Source organism: Rosa chinensis, chromosome 5 (genome assembly GCF_002994745.2).
Source record: "Rosa chinensis cultivar Old Blush chromosome 5, RchiOBHm-V2, whole genome shotgun sequence".
In the NCBI taxonomy this organism is placed as follows: domain Eukaryota; kingdom Viridiplantae; phylum Streptophyta; class Magnoliopsida; order Rosales; family Rosaceae; genus Rosa; species Rosa chinensis.
The window spans coordinates 57,234,094-57,252,587 of record NC_037092.1 but is presented as its reverse complement, the minus strand read 5'-3'; the positions used below and the strand labels follow the sequence as shown (position 1 = coordinate 57,252,587).

General features: G+C 40.4%; 1 protein-coding gene and 1 long non-coding RNA gene across 9 annotated transcripts; both read right to left on the bottom strand.

Moving 5' to 3' along the window:
* Positions 1–3,332: 3,332 nt before the first annotated feature.
* Positions 3,333–6,430, bottom strand: LOC112166890. 8 transcript variants are annotated; one of them, XR_005799225.1, is made up of 6 exons: positions 5,024–6,420; positions 4,601–4,928; positions 4,302–4,358; positions 4,087–4,161; positions 3,895–3,943; positions 3,333–3,375 (listed from the first exon to the last, which is right to left on the bottom strand). It is a non-coding gene; the product is annotated as an uncharacterized LOC112166890 (long non-coding RNA). The 8 variants fall into 8 exon arrangements; XR_005799227.1 differs by having other exon boundaries at positions 3,339–3,943; positions 4,635–4,928; positions 5,024–6,418; XR_005799224.1 differs by having other exon boundaries at positions 3,339–3,943; positions 5,024–6,417.
* A 3,149-nt stretch (positions 6,431–9,579) lies between these two features.
* Positions 9,580–12,679, bottom strand: LOC112166540 (cytochrome P450 71D11). Its single transcript, XM_024303412.2, has 2 exons — positions 11,705–12,679; positions 9,580–10,357 (listed from the first exon to the last, which is right to left on the bottom strand). Exons 1-2 carry the CDS (start codon positions 12,611–12,613, stop codon positions 9,728–9,730), a joined length of 1,539 nt encoding a protein of 512 aa, XP_024159180.1. The 5' UTR covers positions 12,614–12,679; the 3' UTR covers positions 9,580–9,727.
* Positions 12,680–18,494: the final 5,815 nt, after the last annotated feature.

Here is an 18,494-nt window from a genome sequence, read left to right as displayed (position 1 = left end):
CATTTTTCAGGATATTGAACACTCATTTTTTAGGATATTGAACAGAAGTAAAGAGTCCACTCATTTTCAGAATCTTAGATATGAACTCAGCCAAACTTTAACAATGACAGGCAGCATTAGCATCCTAAAAGGCTAAAACATAGAGACATAATATAAGTAAAACAAATTATAAGAATCAATAACTTCAGGAAAACACAAACTTAGCTCCATTATTGAGTGGTCACACAGCTCCCACTTAATTGACAATATTCCGGAAGCTCTGATAGAAGCTCTTCTATTATTTGAACAGTCCTGCATGAGCCTCATAGTTGAAATTCATCAGGCACTAAAATAGTTGTACAATATTGCATTTATCAAATGGCTCAAATTGCAAAGGTTGAGGATCAAGCAGAGATAAAATTGGCAGCGGACAAGTTCTATGGCTTCTTTAAGAACAAAATAAGCTCTTTTTTCAGATGTTCCCTCAAATCCTCAAGAGCTTTGAAGTTGTAGGGGAAGGTGAGATCAGAACTGGCTCAATGACAAAATGGGCATTCAACATTCTTTTTCTGCCAGACTTGAACTGCTTCAAATCAGAAACCTCACAAAATCCATGCTTTTGGTGAACCCAACATCGTCTCCCTGCTGTTTAGCCCCGTGAAGGAAGTTGATACTGACAGGACCCGCCCCGAATTTCACCCTGAAATCCGAGGTGGCCCTGTGGGGCCCACTTTAGGGATAACTCTACCAAAAATTCGGCAGAGTCACCTCTAAAATGGACTACCCAAAAACCTGTAAAACACACAAAAACACTTTAAGCAAACCAACCTTATACTCCTGGAGCCACCCTGCTCCCAATTACCAACAACTCCACTTTCACAAAACTCAAAAATACTAATCCCAAAGGTTATCAGAGCAATACTACTATACACAAGGATATAAAAAGAAGAGTAAACGATCAAGCGATCCTACGCTGCGGAAGTAGTGACAACTATGCCTCAAATGTCATGTACGCCCGACCTCCACTAATTCGCCTGCAAACTGGGCATTAAAAACCGAAAGGCCCAGGGGAAAGTAGACGAAAAACGTTAGCGTGAGTGGACAAAAATAAACAATTTAAAAGAAAAAGGATTTCATACTTTCCCACATTTATTTCATTAAAAACCGATGCATGCAACAATTAGAAAAACACATTTAGCTTTAAATCCAAGAATTCCAAAACGATAAATCGACTAGCCTCGCTAGTCACCACATTTGAAAAATACATCGTAAAACCTAAATCTTGTTTCTCAAGAAGAAAAGATCAGCCCCGCTGGCTACAGTGAAAATCGGACTAGCCCCGCTAGTCAAGCAACGAAAAAATATGGGGAAAAAGTTTCACCATACGAAAGAAGGGAGCCTCCCAGGCTCGGGTCGGAGTGTCCCACACTCTGGAGCATCCCATGCTCTGCTCTTACTCACCCACGAACACATAGTAAGCAGGGAGGAGTACTAATAGGCTAGCTAGCAATAAATATGACGACCCAGGTATGGTGGGTTAAAATCATACGAAAATCGAAAAACAGTAAGGCTTCCCCATAAGTCCCGCGAATAAAGAAAACACGGGTATGATTCCCAACCATACCCGGAAATTCTCGTAGAAAGCCACAAAAATCGACAGCGTGTCCCACACGCTAAAAGAATAATTACATCATCATCAAGGCATTCCCAATGCCAAAACCGAAGGTCGATAAATAAATATGAAAACTAACTCCATCGAAATCTCATTTCAAAAATCTCTTATAAAATCTCAAATCGACGAATAGCAATATAATATAAGTAGTATAATTCCGGAAATCACGTCGGAAAAATAATTCGTCGAAATTCAACATAAATTATAAACTCGAATCCGAGCATAACAAATTAATATCTGAAATTCACAACCGGTATAAATCATAATTACTTCATGAAAATCATTATTGAAAGCAAATCCACGAGATAAATCGAAATCAAATTCCGAAATCAATTCATATGCTCGGAAAATAATATGTTAATTAAATAAAGCATTAATTCAAGAAAATAAACGCATGCATCATTATTTAAAACAAGAGTCCACTCACAGTACTATTGGGCGACCACGCAAATGAGTTCCTTCATTTAACCGTAGCTCGCGGCATTGCCCTGTACACAATTATATTTCTGTAAACGGCAATCCGATAAAATAATTACGAACCTAAACGAAACCTGAAAATCCCTATCTCCATTACTTCTCAAATTCAACACAAATCTCTCCCACAACACCGATTCCTCAATTAACATATTCCACAACGAAAACGAGGGAAATCCGACGGCCGAATTTCCAACAATTCAATCACAAAACTTCAAACTTCGGAAATTCACAAATAATTCCAAACTCCTCCATAATTCACCAAACTTCACATACAAGCTCTACAACATATATAAAATTTAATGGGATAAAAACCAAAATTAAAACACTGCCCTACACGCCTCCACGCGCCACCAACAGTGGCAGCGCGTGGGCCCAATGCGCCACCGGCAACCACCTCCGATGGCCACCAAAATTTGGCTGCACCATCTACTCAACAAATCCAACCTCTTTCTCAACTACAACAAGTTCCAATTTTACCTGGAAGAGCTCCAATTTGGCCGGTGAAAAATTTCCAGAAATTCCAAGAACCCTAGAAATTGAAATTGTTAATTCGACCTCTACACTGCAAATTGAAATGAAAGACCTTAGGGGAAATGATCTATGTCGAAAACTGAACCTTCGAAGCCAATTTGGTGGCCGGAGATTGCCGGAATCGGAAAATATCGGCGTTGACTCAAAACTGCTACAGTGACCGTCCTCTTCTTCTCGTTGCTGCATCTTCCACAGTTCATATTAAGCTACGAAACGAACCCAGAAATGAAGAGAAGGAAGAGAGCTTTCCAACGACATCTTATACGTCAAAATCCGTCTCCGGATGGAGGAGTTATGGCCGGAAGAAGGTGAAGAGGTCGGAGAGGAAGAGAGAATCGGGGAGAGAGAATCGGGAGGGCTCGGTAAGTTTCCGAAAATGGAAACTTACCACAATAACTCGGCTATTTATAGAAAATTATCATCAACAGTAACTTTAGTATTTTGGCCATAACTTTCTCATATGAACTCCGATTTTTACGTACCACATATGCACGCGCTCAGTTTAACGTCCACTACAACTTTCATGAAGAACATTTTGTCAAATTTTGACCCGAACAAAAAGTCATATTTTAGGGCCCCCTAATAGTACTGAAACGACAGTAAAAGTGAAAGTAAATGCCGTTTACCGTCCTAATGATTAGTAAATCAGTAAATTTAGGTTTGAGATGTAACAGATACAGCTCTAGTAGCCATTTCTGCAACACCAAACCTTTTACCTCCACAAATTCCAAAGCACAAATTTTTACAAATTCAGTACACTCATCATTCTATATATTATCTAACTAAAACATAACACAACAATAACTCATCAATTTATCTTTGGTTGCATGTTGATATCCCCAAATCCCAAAAATAAACTAATAGCAGAAATTCAAATTCTTAGAATTTAAAAATTTGATCTTCCCCAGCAGCCAAACTCCAAACTGGTTCATAATGAACTGGACCTGCTTAATAAAGTTGTTAGAATATGATAATCCCAATCAGTCCTGATTCTTCATACTAATTATGCAAACAGTTTTGAAATTTCCAGGTTTCGCTGACAATATTTTCACTCATCTCCTAGCTAGTCTCGGTGCTGGTTTCTTGGCAGTTCTATTAGCTCTCTTGTTGATGTGGTATGCATTCTGAAACCTATTAGCCTTGATAATAAGGTTGGTGCTTCTATTTATCATAATGAGGAGGCAAACATGTGTAGCAGTAAATAAAAAATTGAAAGGCGTAGAGCTGGAACTTACTCTGTCTGCAGTTGCCTGTGAGGTAAGATGAACTCCCCACTCGCCTTTTCTAGTGCCATTACATATTTTATAAAATAAAATAAAATAAAAAAAATTATATTAGGTTAAGCTTTAATTAGCAATTAGAGACAAATGCAACATTGTCTCATATTGTGCAATAAAACTCAATAGGCATGAAATTAGATATCTTACCTTTTCATCTTCCTCAGGTAGATTTTGTACTTTCATCGCGACATAAGCTTCATATAGTTTTCTGTGATGCTTTAACTGTAACACAAATATAAATATACGCACACTAAGAAGATAACATGCATATAGAAGCTTCATTTGAAACTGAAAATTTCAAATCCAATCAAGCCTTTCAGTAATTTCTCAAAGATGAAATTATGATATTCCTCTTGCAGCACCTAGCGTTATTTTGTATCTGGACAGCCAATCCAAACACTTGTTCGACAGTGATCTTCCTGCATTGCATGTACAGTAAACATACAAATTAATGAACATATTGATTAATGACCATGGAACTGAAAACTTTCAAGTATTCAACTTTTATTCGTGTTCCTTAGGAATTCTAATGTTTCAAATGCTATTTACTTTCAAAGCAGTATTTCATTTGCACTTTTCAAGTATGGCAAACTAAATTAATACTGAAACTCAAATGTATAAATCTTAGCAACGTAGAAATTGAATTAATATATATGCACACCCTGAAGCACTCAATCCAAGCTTCTATTAGCTACCAGTTCGTATACAAGAAGGTGTAATATCCATGAAGAGTCATGATGTTCCAGTGCTTTGTATCCCCCATTGCTTCAAGTTCTCTCTCAAATCCTCGATCTCTATCTGCACTTCCTCTGTTCAGTCTTTTCACAGCAAAGGGGATGGTGTCATCTACTATGTAAGTATATAAACTGTCCCTACCCTCCAGAGCCAATGATGTCCTCGCTGCTTAACTTCAATATCTTCTTTAAGAAGAACACATCTGATCTGAGCGATTGAATTATTGGTGCCCCGAATAAAAACCATTTTGCCACCTGTAAATTGACATTACAATACATCAGTCAGCATATATAACTATCTCCTATTTTCCGATGCGCAAATTTCATGGAGTTCTCAACTATATCTATACCTGAGAAGCCACGTTCAAAAACCAAGTGCTTTCTCTTCTATCGCCAAGGTCAAAAGCAATACAGCAGATGGTTATGCAGAAGGTTAGGCAGCGCTGAGACTGTATACAGAGCCTAGACCACCCATACGTTTGCATTCAAAACCTAAAAAACCCATAAAGCAAAAGGTAATTAATACCACAAAGTTCCAAACTTTCCTACCCGCCATTTCACTTCAAAACGACAAAACGTACCTCAAAACCCCACAAAACCCAGAAGCCAAAAACTTAAAAAGATCAAAACTTTAAGATAGGGATTACCTTTTGGCGAGAAAAGATTAAAAGGGGCTTACAGCTCTGTTGGCTTTATCGACCATTTTCAATCTTTCTCAGAAACTATCCTTTGTGCTGTGTTGGAGAAGATTTAGACTGAAAAATTCTATATTCTCCGCTGCTTCGCACACCTTGAACACAGACATTTAAAATAAATATACTAAACGTCAATCCACTGTTCATTCACAACTACTGTTCATTAGCGTGCGTAATGACCTTTTTGCCCTTTATTTTCAAGAAATTACGGGTTGCCACTATGAATCTGCGTTAAGACTCGAGAGTGGTCGGTCGTCGTTTTCCTGTTTGTATTTTGACGCTCTAGAAGGGACTGGGTTTGGTTTGGAGACTCTGGTACTCGAATAGAAAGAAACAAGGGGATTTGGTTTCCACAACACTGAATTTGTGGCGAGAGTGAGGATTGTAGGTCTGGAAGTTTTCTTCTGGTATTGTTTTTGTTAGTTTTTGTGTCCTTTGGTGTGTAATTGATATGGGTTCTAGGGGTTTGGTTTATCTTTGGCTTTGGAATTCCAGTTATTGATCAGAAAGGTTGCAAGGTATGGTTTTGATCTTCACTAATTTTGAAGTTTTGGTTAGAAGGTGGTTCATTTGATTCGATGGATTTGCTTTGTGATTTTGGATGGATTAGTTCAAGAATTTACTTTGTGATTGTTGATTACATTGATTGGTGTTAATTTTCTAAGAATCTATTGAATTTGGTTGATATAGCGATCATGCAGAGAAGTATCTGAATCAATTGAATACTAAGATAAAATCTCCATTACCTGATCAGACACGTCCATCGTCATATAGTTTATACCAATTGTCTCCCCTGCCTTGCTGAAAACAGCTTTCATATATATATAAAAACGTCTTTGTCCCAAATAATTTAGTCTTGAATGTAATCGATCTCCCTTTTCGCCAGTATCCCTTTTTCCAAAACCCCTCTCTTGAAGTCTTGAGATTCCTTAACTCCAGCCCCACTGAAAATCTCGACGTCTGTTCTCCCTATAATGTCCTGGCAAAAGATTGTACCAGGGGACTTTTCCTGTTACAACTTGAAGTTTCCTTTATGCAGAGTACGTGAAAGAAAGTTGTCACACCATTTGAATCTTGTTGTATCCAGGTGCTTGCCAATTCCTCTATACAGCTCTGCAATTTTGGGGTTTATTTAGTTGAAATTGCCTAAAGCTATCTCCAAACTCCCACTCATCGCTGATCACAATTCACAAACGAGAGTGGAGGCAGGGCTTTGCCTCCCCCTACCTGCTTGTCTTAATAAAGTTAGCCTCTTCCAGAGGATGCTCTCCCCTATATCGGGGGCGCTTGATGGAAGTGAATTTCATTAGCTACGTACGTAGTGAACAAAAAGTATACCACTGTGTCCTCGGGTATTGTTGAGAATCGGTCAATATGTGAAGTTGAAAACACAAATAAACACAGCACACCAAGAGAAACAACCACAAAGATACGAGCACAAGAACACAGAAAAACTTTTGCCTACGTCCACCGGGCTGAAAAAAAATCTTCCACTATATTTATAATGGGTACAACCAGAAAGAATAAGAAAACAAGGACTCTCTCTTCTCTTCCTATCTCTCCCTTCTTTGCCCTCTCTCACTCTCTAACTCCGAGAATGGAATACACTTTGCTCTCTGTCTTTGTGATGAAAAAACCTAGAGCAGAACCCCTCCTTATATAGCCATAAGGATATCAACTTTCTTCACCAATTACGAAACCTATTCCTATTGGTGGTAGGCAATTATGCCTTCTCCTTCTCTGTAATCAACAAGGATTATAGGTAATCCTACATCAATAAGGATTTTCATTCCTCATTGGAACTCCATTCTTCAGTAGGAATCCAAAACCTACTGGGTAAACAACTCTCATACTCTAAGACAATTGTCTTAGGAAAGACTCATGGGCTGGAAACCCAACAATCTCCCCCTCCAGACCATGAGGGAGGAATACCGGAGTGACTCCATTACTGGGAGTCCGCCCGAGCTGACTTGATGCAGAACTTCATGTTTGGAGCATGTAGCTCCCCTTGATCGAATAACCCATCACCATGTCCCTCCTGGTGGAACAACTCTTGACCATCTTCTCCCTGGTCAGAAAACTCATCATTGGAAAAGGAAATTAGGGACTTCTTTTCCAGATCACCTTTCTTCCTTATATGGCCTTCGCTGTGATGCCATATGTGTGAAGAAGTATCACCCATTGCACTCAAGTCATCTCTGCATACCAAGCTATGTGTCTTGTACAGGGAATGACAAAGCTCACCTTTAGCAACATCCAACGTCCCATTTGTAAGCGTCCACTTTCCATCACCAATATATTGGTAGAAACCTTGTCTATCAAGAGCACTTGAAGACAATATGTTGACACGCAAATCAGAAATGTGCCTCACATCCTTCAATGTCATTTGGTAACCAAGATTAGTCTTGATGCAGATATCTCCCATTCCTAAAATCTTGGAGTAGCTTGTATTGCCCATCTGTAACATCCCAAAGTCGCGTGCTTCATATGTAGAAAAAAGCTCCAAGTTGGAAGTAACATGACAACTTGCACCGGTATCCACGAACCAATCGTGACCCTTGTCACCAACATATAGACATTCTTGAACTGTAAGAACCTCTCTTGAGATAATGTCAGCATCTCCATTATTTTGGTAGTTGCCTTTCTTTTTGTCCTGTTTCCACTTTCGACACATCCGCTTCATGTGGCCCGTATCGCCACAATAGTGACACTTGCCACTAAACCCTCGATCTGAATTCTTGTCTTTACCCATTGTGACAAGGAGCTTTCCTTGTCCATTGTCTATGCCCACAACTTTCCTTCTTGTTTCTTTGTTAAGCATGTTATCCTTAATGGTATCCATAGACAGTACACCATCAGACGCAGAATTACTTACGGTCACCACGAAAGTTTCCCAACCTTCTGGCAGAGTTCCTAACAATAGCAGTGCTAGCAACTCATCGTCAATCTTCATACCCATTGTCGCCAACTGATTAGTCACATTCTGGAAATTATTTAAGTGCACAGCAACACTAACATCTTCATTGAATTTCATGTTGACCATCTCTTTGATAATGAATGCTTTCTTCGCAGCGGTCTTCTTTTCAAAGGGGATTCCAATTTTTTCCAGAGTTCTTCCGCATCAGTTTCTTTCGACACATGGTGAAAGACGGTATCATCCACCCATTGTCTTATCGTGCCAATGGCTTTCTGGTTCAACTTTTGCCAATTGATATCATTCATATTGCTTGGCTTGGCAGCCACACCTTCAATAGGTTCATGCAAATCCTTACAATAAAGGATATCCTCTATTCTTGGCTTCCATGTCACCCAATTTGAGTGGGTGAGTTTGATCATTGTGCTATTTGTTCCTTCCATTCTGACAACACCGAACCTACCGATTCAAACCTTGAATTTCCCAGACGAGCCTGAGCTCTGATACCACTTGTTGAGAATCGGTCAATATGTGAAGTCGAAAACACAAATAAACACAGCACACCAAGAGAAACAACCACAAAGATACGAGCACAAGAACATAGATTTAAGGTGGTTCAGCAAAACTTTTGCCTACGTCCACTGGGCAGAAAAACAATCTTCCACTATATTTATAATGGGTACAACTAGAAAGAATAAGAAAACAAGGACTCTCTCTTCTCTTCCTATCTCTCCCTTCTTTGCCCTCTCTCACTCTCTAATTCCGAGAATGGAATACACTTTACTCTCTGTCTTTGTGATGAAAAAACCTAGAGCAGAACCCCTCCTTATATAGCCATGAGGATATCAACTTTCTTCACCAATTACGAAACCTATTCCTATTGGTGGTAGGCAATTATGCCTTCTCCTTCTCTGTAATCAACAAGGATTACAGGTAATCCTACATCAATAAGGATTTTCATTCCTCATTGGAACTCCATTCATCAGTAGGAATCCAAAACCTACTGGGTAAACAATTCTCATACTCTAAGACAATTATCTTAGGAAAGACTCATGGGTTGGAAACCCAACAGGTATGACACCAAAAATATCTCGGCCCCTAGCAAGGTGTTGAGTGTTTGTTTTTTTTTTTTTTTTTTTTCATGGAGGTGAGGATTGTTCATATGTTTCTCTTAATATGCAATTTTGTGTTGAATACCATATATTTTGGGCAGTGACCCAGTTTTGTAAAGAAAAATTGAATGTTGATGAAATATATATTCTAAATGAACAACTATATCCATGAGCTCAGATATAGATTTAAGAATTTTTTATCTTTAAATTTGTTCTTTTCTTTCAATCTTATTTATTCATTACGATATATGTTGTAATTCTTATGATAAGGGACAAATTATAAATATAACAAACGACTGTTTCACAAGAACATGAAGCAGTTAACACTCTTAATTAGGGTCTTGTAATTGGTGCAGGATAATAGGGAGTGGGAACCAAGTGTAAATCTTCTTTTCTGCGAACGGTAATACCGAAATCCTCAGTCATGTCCAGGTCTTCATTCTTCATTTCATAGGGGAGTTTCCAATCAAAATTATACAACAACAAAGCAACTTGGAGCTCCATATTTGCCAGACCATAGGCTATGCCAGGACACATTCTCCTTCCAGCACCAAAAGGGATATATTCAAAATGGTTTCCTTTGTAGTCAACAGAGCTATCAAGGAACCGCTCAGGATAAAAGATTTCAGGCTCCGTCCAGTACTTTGCATCTCTACTAATTGCCCATGCATTAATAACTACCCTTGTTTTGACGGGTATTTTATATCCAGCTATCTCACAAGTCTCTTTGCATTCTCTTGGAAGTAGGAAGGGAGCAGCAGGGTGTAATCTCATTGTCTCTTTGATAACTAAGTTCAAATATTTCATATCCTTGATGCTAGTTTCATCAACATGCCCTTTTCTGTTAAAAACTTCTCTCACCTCATCTTGTGCAATTTTCATTATTCTTGGATTCTTTATCATCTCTGCCATTAACCAATCCACAGTTGTGGATGATGTCTCACTTCCAGCACCAAAGATGTCCTGAAATAGTTAAACTACATAAGTTTAACTAATTATATGATACCAACTACAACAATCTCTTTAATATATTTTGTTTCGTCCAATCAAACAAGTAAAATGCTTCTAGGTATCACTTTAAAAAAACTCAACCTAATGATATATCCAAATATCTTAGAGCTTCTTTAGCAATGGTAGCCATTTTTTAGTCAAATTTTAGCTAAAATAGCTAAAAAATTATTTTTGCTAGTCACTTTAGAAATACGTCTATATCAGTGCTATCTATTTTAGCTAATTTTGAATTTATATTATTTTTTAAAGAACTATTAAATAATTTAAATATATTTATAAATTATATAAAGTAACTCAAAATGAATGTTTTAAATTATAGAGAGCCTCATCTCGCTCTCTATATTTAGGAGCGAGATAGCTAAAAGTTATAATAGAGAGTCACTTAGGAGTCTGGTGCAGCTGCTAAAATAGATAAAAAGCTAAACATACTCTCTAAAATAGCTAAGGAGCCGAAATAGAGAGTCTGCTAAAGATGCTCTTAGACTCGTACTTTATTATTCTAAAACTATTACACTTTTGATAGTTTTGCATCTTTATTACGGTGAACATATCCTTGCTCTCTCCTCCTCTTTCAATCACATAATGTTTGTTTTTTCTTTTCTTAAATTGCTTTTTTTTTTGGTGATGAAAGATTACTACAAACTACTGCAGAGTTTAAGGAGTCAAATTGAAAGGCATAGTTTGGGAGTGCTTTCGAGAGTTTGAGCCAGAAACAATTTTGAACTAATAAAGAAAATTAGTTATGAAACAAAATAATTATAAGGAAAAATAGAATGTGTCTCGGTTGAGGTATAGAAGCACTTGTCAAGTGATTCTTGCTTCCTCATTAAAAAAAAAAAAAAAAAAAAAGCCAATTTCTAAATTTGGAAAAAGTGTATTTAGGTCTTTCAGAAACTAGGGAGATTTCAAATCCAAGCTTATTGAGAAGTAAAAGAATACTCAAGCTTGGAAAGACTATCGGCTGGGAACTTTGTTTCTCTCATAAAATTTTGTATTCACGCTTTCCTTGTGTTTTCTATTGTATATTTTTACTTATTAGAAATTGGTTGCATTGTGAATCCATTGTCAATGGCTAGAGTCATAGATATAATTAACTAATTAAGATCGAAGCCAGGATCAAGTCTCTTAGGCCGGACTTGCTATACTAGTCGTACTTACAAGTTGATCGCTCGTCAACCTAATTATAAAAGAAATATGTAGCAAACTACGGGAATTTACCAATATAGACATGTACGTATATGTATATGTATTTTATTAACCAATATAGACATGTACGTATATGTATACGTATTGAATTACCTGGATTACAGCTTTGATGTTTTCAACAGTAAGGGAAAACTTCAGGCAACTATGATCGTGATACTTTAAGAGTACATCTACCAAGTCTTCCTCTACTTCACCCTCACCCTGAGATTTTGTTGTTGTCTTGTCTTCTTTATGTTCTCTGATGATATTTTCCAATATCATGTCAGCTTCCTTCTGCAGCTTCTCGAGTTTAGCTCTCATTCCACTAATCACATGCAGCAACTTGATAGAAGGGAAAACATCTGCAAGTGTAAAGCCTCCTGCCACTTTTAGAGCTTCCTTCCCAATACGCATGACTTTTTCATGGTCTATACTTTTTCTACCAAAGGCTGCTCTCGAAGTTATGCGGTATGTGCATAAGTAGATTTCCTCAGTGAGATTGATGGGTGATCCTGGCCTTGATGCAATCCTTTTAATGAGTTTCATGACCTCTTCTTCCCTAATTCGTTGAAAAGATCGGACACGCTTTGTGCTTAAAAGCTCTAGTGTGCAAATGTTTCGTAGTTGTCTCCAGTATTCACCATCTGGTGAAAAACAAATTGTTTTACCACGGTAACTCAAGATCCTGGTAGCAACAGTCTGGGGTCTCAACGCAAAGATGGCGTCGTGAGTTTTCATCACCTCCTTGGCGCACTCTGCTGACGAAACAACTAGGGTTGGAACTTCTCCAAGCATCAAATACATAAGAGGTCCATATATCTCAGCCAAGTCTCTGAGGCCGCGATGGGGTAGAGAGCCAACGAACTGGTGCAAGTTTCCTATGATGGGTAGCTTCCATGGTCCGGGGGGTAAGTTTGAAGTGGAGTTTTTGGTTTTGCCTCGCTTGGCTATTTTCAGTATTCCAATGAGAAAGAGAGAAAATATAAGCAGAGCTTGTAAGGAAGGAGATTGAAGCAGCTCCATGAAAGAACGAAATAATGAAGCAGCTGGTAGTTTAGTCTGGATCAATTAGCTTCAATTGTGAAATTGCATGCATGCTTTTTACAATATTTATATATAAAGCGGTGATGCTTCGTTTGTCAGTTTGTCCAAGTGTGTGGAGATTATCGAAGGTGGTACAAATTTATTTCTAGTAATAAATAGGATATAAAAGTTGATACCGGTCATATTCAATAGGATCAAGACCCACCGGACAGTACTAATTATTAATTTATCTGTGCCAATCGGGGACAGAAAACTGTGGAGAGAGAAATTTATACTATGGTCACATTCAATAGGAACAAGAGCCCCCGGATAGTACTAATTCTATCACTTTAGTCACTTAATTTATTTCTATTTATTTTATCTGTTAAAATCTTGTAAATAAGATATTCTGTCAAGGATATTTCGATCAAATTAGTAAAAAGTTAAACTTCTGCCTTTTCTTTTGCCCTTCTTCTTTTCTTTAATTGTTTCTCTCTCCCCGTCTCTTTGATCTGCCATGGAAACGTGGATCCAATTTTCATAAACCCATGCAATGATCAATGAATCAAATTCCAGATCCAAATAATCCAAAAACTCAACCAAAATCAAGTTGCTGATTTGGTGGCTTCGCTATCTGCGCCGAAAATTCAGAAAGAGTATGGAAGGCCAGGTGAAGAGGTCTTGGTCTCAGTAACTATGGCCGAGATGGTGATTTGGGTTATGTTTGAATTGTGGTTAGTTATAATTACTCATCTATTTTATCTTTTTGTTGGGACAGATAAGAAGAGGTCTGGAGAGATATGGGCTTGTGGAGAGAGGGGGTGAAAATCAATCATATCACCTATGATAGCTATGAGATGAGAGAGATGGTGAGTGCAGAAAGAAGGGGAAAAAATGAAAAGAAGAAGAAATTAAGAAATATAGACGAAGATGATGGAAGTTGATCAAAATTCATGCCCAGATTAAGGCAATGAACAAGAAATGAACTACCCCTCTTAATTCATTGAGAAGCAAATCAAGATTCTGTTTAAGTGGAGAAAAGAAGAATGGTAATGAGGTAAAAGCCAAAGAAAAATATTCCGAAAAAGCTGGAAATTAAGAGGATGGTAAGGATTTGTGCAAAATTTTATTGTGTTTTATTTTATTAAATAAAAAATAGTAATTAGACGAAAGTACTCTCAATTTAACATCTAGATTTAATGGTGATGACTAAAGTGATAAACGGTATATAAGTTGAGTGATTAAAGTGATATATTTAGAAGTTAAGTGACCAAAGTGTCGAATATGTCATAGTTCAGTGACCATTTTGATATTTAGCCTATATGCTATGAAAAATTTTAATAAAAATCAAGGGTAGCTCCCATTTAAAATGAAATTCAACACATAGTGTACACACCAGGGAACACTTCACTAGGTTTGGCACTATCAACTGAGGCCTGTAGGGATACCCAGGTACCATGCCATGGGTCGGGTTCACAATCCACCATGATGGTGCTTATCGAGGACGACACCACGGACACCCAGGGCCTCAGACCCGGCCAGCACATTCCATCCAAGAAGACATCAGAAGGCAGAACTACAAAGAGAACCTACGTCCCACATCATGGAGAATGGATACTCCTTTCCCATGCTCTCATATAAGGAATCAGCCCAACCACCCTTTCTGGGGTAATAACTCCTTCATTTACTATTACTCGATTTGTTTATATATTAGTATCTTACTCAGGCATCGGAGAGGCATAAACCGTCCGATACGGTTTATCCCTCTAACGCTGTGTTCCTGGTACATGATTTAGGAGTTGGATCGGTACCCCAGCTGGTACAACATTCTGTATGAGCTACCCGGAGAAAGCCACCAGAAACATTGGCGCGCTAGGTAGGGGTACAAAATCATGACTGAGCCAGAAGAAACGGCAGGTGAGGACAAAAATGTTGCCCGAGCATTAACATTCACTCTGGGCACTTCATCAACAGGGACTCCAAGTGTCGAAAGAGAGACACATGGTCTGGAATTCTTGGACCCCCAAAACTCCAGCAACCCATAAATACCCGATCCAGCAGCCCCGGTCTCGGAGCTGGAAGCCATGCGGGCAGAGATTGCAGCTTTCCAAGAGCAAGCTCGGATCGATCGGGAACAACAGAGGCTCGATAGAGATACCAACCTTCTCTCACAACAGAGGTTACAAGAGTTGGAGGATGAGAATACTGCACTCGCCCGGGCGCTGGACTGACAACACCAACATAACGAAGCACTCACTCAGGCCCTTGCCCCAGCTTCCCAAGTAACGACGACAGAATTAAATGCTGCCCCGGTTACCGATGCGACCGGTGCCAGGCCAACCACATCCTCCGGTACAGGGCAAGGAATCATCCACATACCCATAGATTTGTACCTGGAAAGCCTAAGGCACATGCCACCACCACCTTTACCCAGGCCGCCTCAGATTGAACCACCAATAACTGACCCGAATACGGCACCTCTTTTACAAATGAGTAGGACCTTGAGTGCCTTCCAAGCGAGGGTAGAGGCAGTGGAGCACCGGGAAGCCTGGCGGCTGTTGACGACTTTCGAGGATCGTCCGGGCCCTTTCACCCAGAAAGTTCGAGGTGCGGTACGATCGAATACAACGAAGCTGCTTAAAATTGATTATACGGGAATCGGGGACTCATATCAACATTTACAAGCCTTCTGTTCGCAAACGAGCGCCAAGGGGTACACGGATGAAGTTTGCTGCAACATGTTCCAGGAAATGTTGTCTGGGGAGGCTTTGAGTTAGTTCTACGAACTATCGGCTGGTTCCGTAGGAAACTTCAAGGAGCTCGCAGACAAATTTATGGCTCAGTTCATTCTACGTACTGATGGAATAAACACCCCAACTGGATTGCTAAAAGTGCAACAGGGGGAGAACGAGACGTTGAAATCTTTTGTCAACAGGTGGCAGGCAGCTACTGCCAAGTGCCAGGATCTCAACAAGGAGTTGGTGGAGCAAGCTTTCAGGAGGGGCTTAAGGCTCGGTGATTTCCTCTATGGAATCAATCATCATCTCCCGGCTAGCTAAGATGAGTTGATGGCCACGGCCATCAGGCACGCCCAGGCTAAGTTCGAAACATAGGGGGATAACGTCAAACCAGAGAAGAAAAGAACTGCTAACCAGGCCCCGGCCCTGGTGCAGAAAGACGAAACAAGAAAGCGAGAATGGACATAGGACGCACCCCAGTCACCGTACTCTGCAGGCAAGAGAAGCAAGAAGTCGTACAAGTCCACAGATTATAAGGGAACACATTCCCACCGGGATGACCGAACACAATACCCCAAGACACCACCTCCACCCCGGTACGAGGTATTCACTCTCCTCACCGCCATGTACGAGACCATCTGGAACGAAAACATAGACGAAATACCAGGGCCACCGCCCCGTAAGTTCCCAAAAAGTAAACTCACACAGCAGGATACCTGCAGGTTCTGCACTTATCATGAGGACGCCAGACATAATACCAATCTTTGTATGACCCTGAAGAGCACAATTGAGTCCCTCGTCCAGAAGGGAAAACTTCAGCAGTATCTACCGCTAAAGAGATAGGAGCCATTGACGTATACGGCCAGATTCTCACTATCCATGGTGGCGGCCTGAAGGACTTACCTCCCCGGAGCAAGAAGCGACGCTCCAGTTTGGGACACCCAGAGGTTTTCAGTTTCCACAAGACCCCACAGTAGGGAAGCGATGCTAGGTAGAAGTCTGTCACCTTTTTAGAAGCGGAAGAAGCTGACCTCAAGATGCCTCATGATGACCCCTTCCTTATCACGCTCCAAATAGACCACTACATAACTTCTCTGGTGCTTGTGGATACTAGGGCCTCTGTTAGAGTATTATTTCATGATGCATACAAATCCTTGAATAGGGGATGGGCCAAGCTATCACAGGATAATGAGCCCCGTATTAGCTTTTCAGGAGATATCGTCCAGCAACTCGGATCAGATTACTTATCGATCACGGTGGGAGAAAGTCCAAACTGTTCAACCATCAAAATAGAGTTCATTGTGGTCAACTGTGCTTCGTCTTATAATGCTATCTTGGGCCGGCCGGTACTCTGGTGTTTAAAGACATTCATCGCAGGCCACATACTCATGATGAAAGTGCCAACCCTAGTAGGAATAGCGACCATACGGGGTGATCAGGCTGCGGCAAGGCAGTCTATTCTTTAAAGGTATCTCGGGGTAAAGGAAAGTCAGAATTATTGCCTGTAGCCACCGACCTTCTCATGGACAGGTATGAGGACCCTAGAGATGATACGGACTCTGACGAAGAACGACCCGGTGCCGTGGAAGCTAGACATCGAGGAGGTCATGTTATCCGAAGAATTCCCGTACAGAATTGTCAAGATAGGTGCTATCAAGGAAAACCTAATCTTGTTCCTCCGCTCCAATGCATCCGCTTTCGCTTGGTCATATGAGCACATGACCGATATACCAACTGACATAGCCATGCACAACCTCAGCATTGTTCCTTTTTCTGCACCAGTAAGACAGAAGCGCCGAGCCTTCACAGATGATAAGTACCGGGCTATCCAGGTTGAAGTGAAGAAATTAATGGCCATCAATTTTGTTAGGGAAGTGACGTATCCCCAGTGGTTAGCCAACGTGGTCATGGTACCAAAGAAAGCGCCGGGATCATGGCGTATGTGTGTAGACTATACAAACCTCAATCAGGCATGCCCTAAGGACAGCTTCCCGCTCCCATGAGTTGACTAATTAATTGACTCCACCGCTGGGTAACGGTTACTCAGTTTTATAGATGCATTCAGCGGGTACAAACAAATTCGGATGAACCCCGTAGACAAGGAGCACACCACTTTCACCACAGACAAAGGTCTCTATTGTTAGCACGTCATGCGTTTCGGACTAAAAAATGTAGGTGCCACTTATCAGCGACTTGTCAACTCCATGTTTGTAGATGTCATCGGTACTATCATGGAGGTATATGTGGACGAGATCCTGGTCAGAAGCCTAATTGCAGAGGACTACGTAACTAACTTATCAATTGTCTTTGCCATCATATTACACAACGGTATGCGGCTTAACCCATAGAAGTGCATTTTCAAGGTTGAAGTAGGGAAGTTCCTCGGGTACATCATTAGCCACAGGGGAATAAAGGCGAACCCAGAGAAGGTGCAGGCTATATTAGACATGATGTCCCCCACCTACCGGAAAGAGGTCCAATCCCTTACGGGTAAGGTGGCCACTCTGTCAAGATTCATTTCAAGACTCACAGACAAATGTATTCCTTTCTTCAAGTTACTAAAAAACCAGCATGTCAAGGTAATAGCCTGGACTGCTGAGCACGAAGCTGCTTTTCTTGGCTTAAAGGCATACTTGGCAGCGGTACCTCTGCTGTCCAAACCTGTTCCCAGAGAAATGCTTTACATATATCTCGCAGCATCGTCGACCGCCGTAAACTCCGCTCTGATCAGCCAGGATTTCGATTGCGAGTACCCAGTGTACTACACTTGAAAAGGTTATACTAGCGCAAAATCAAGGTACCCGGACATTGAGAAGGTAGCATTGGCCCTCCTGGTGTCGGCCTGGAAGCTCAGACACTACTTCCAGGCACACTCGATCACCGTTTTCACTAATCACCCATTGAGATAGGTTTTGCAGAAACCAGAGACATCGGGAAGATTAATTAAATGGGCCATCGAATTGGGAGAGTTCGACATCAAGTACAAGCCCCGGACAGTTATTAAGGGCCAGGCAGCGGCAGATTTCATTTCTGAACTTATTCCCCCTCATGATCCACCTACGGGAACACCTGAACCACCAGCCCCAAACCCACAACCACCAAGTACTTGGCGATTGTACGTTGACGGCGCATCTAATAGGAAG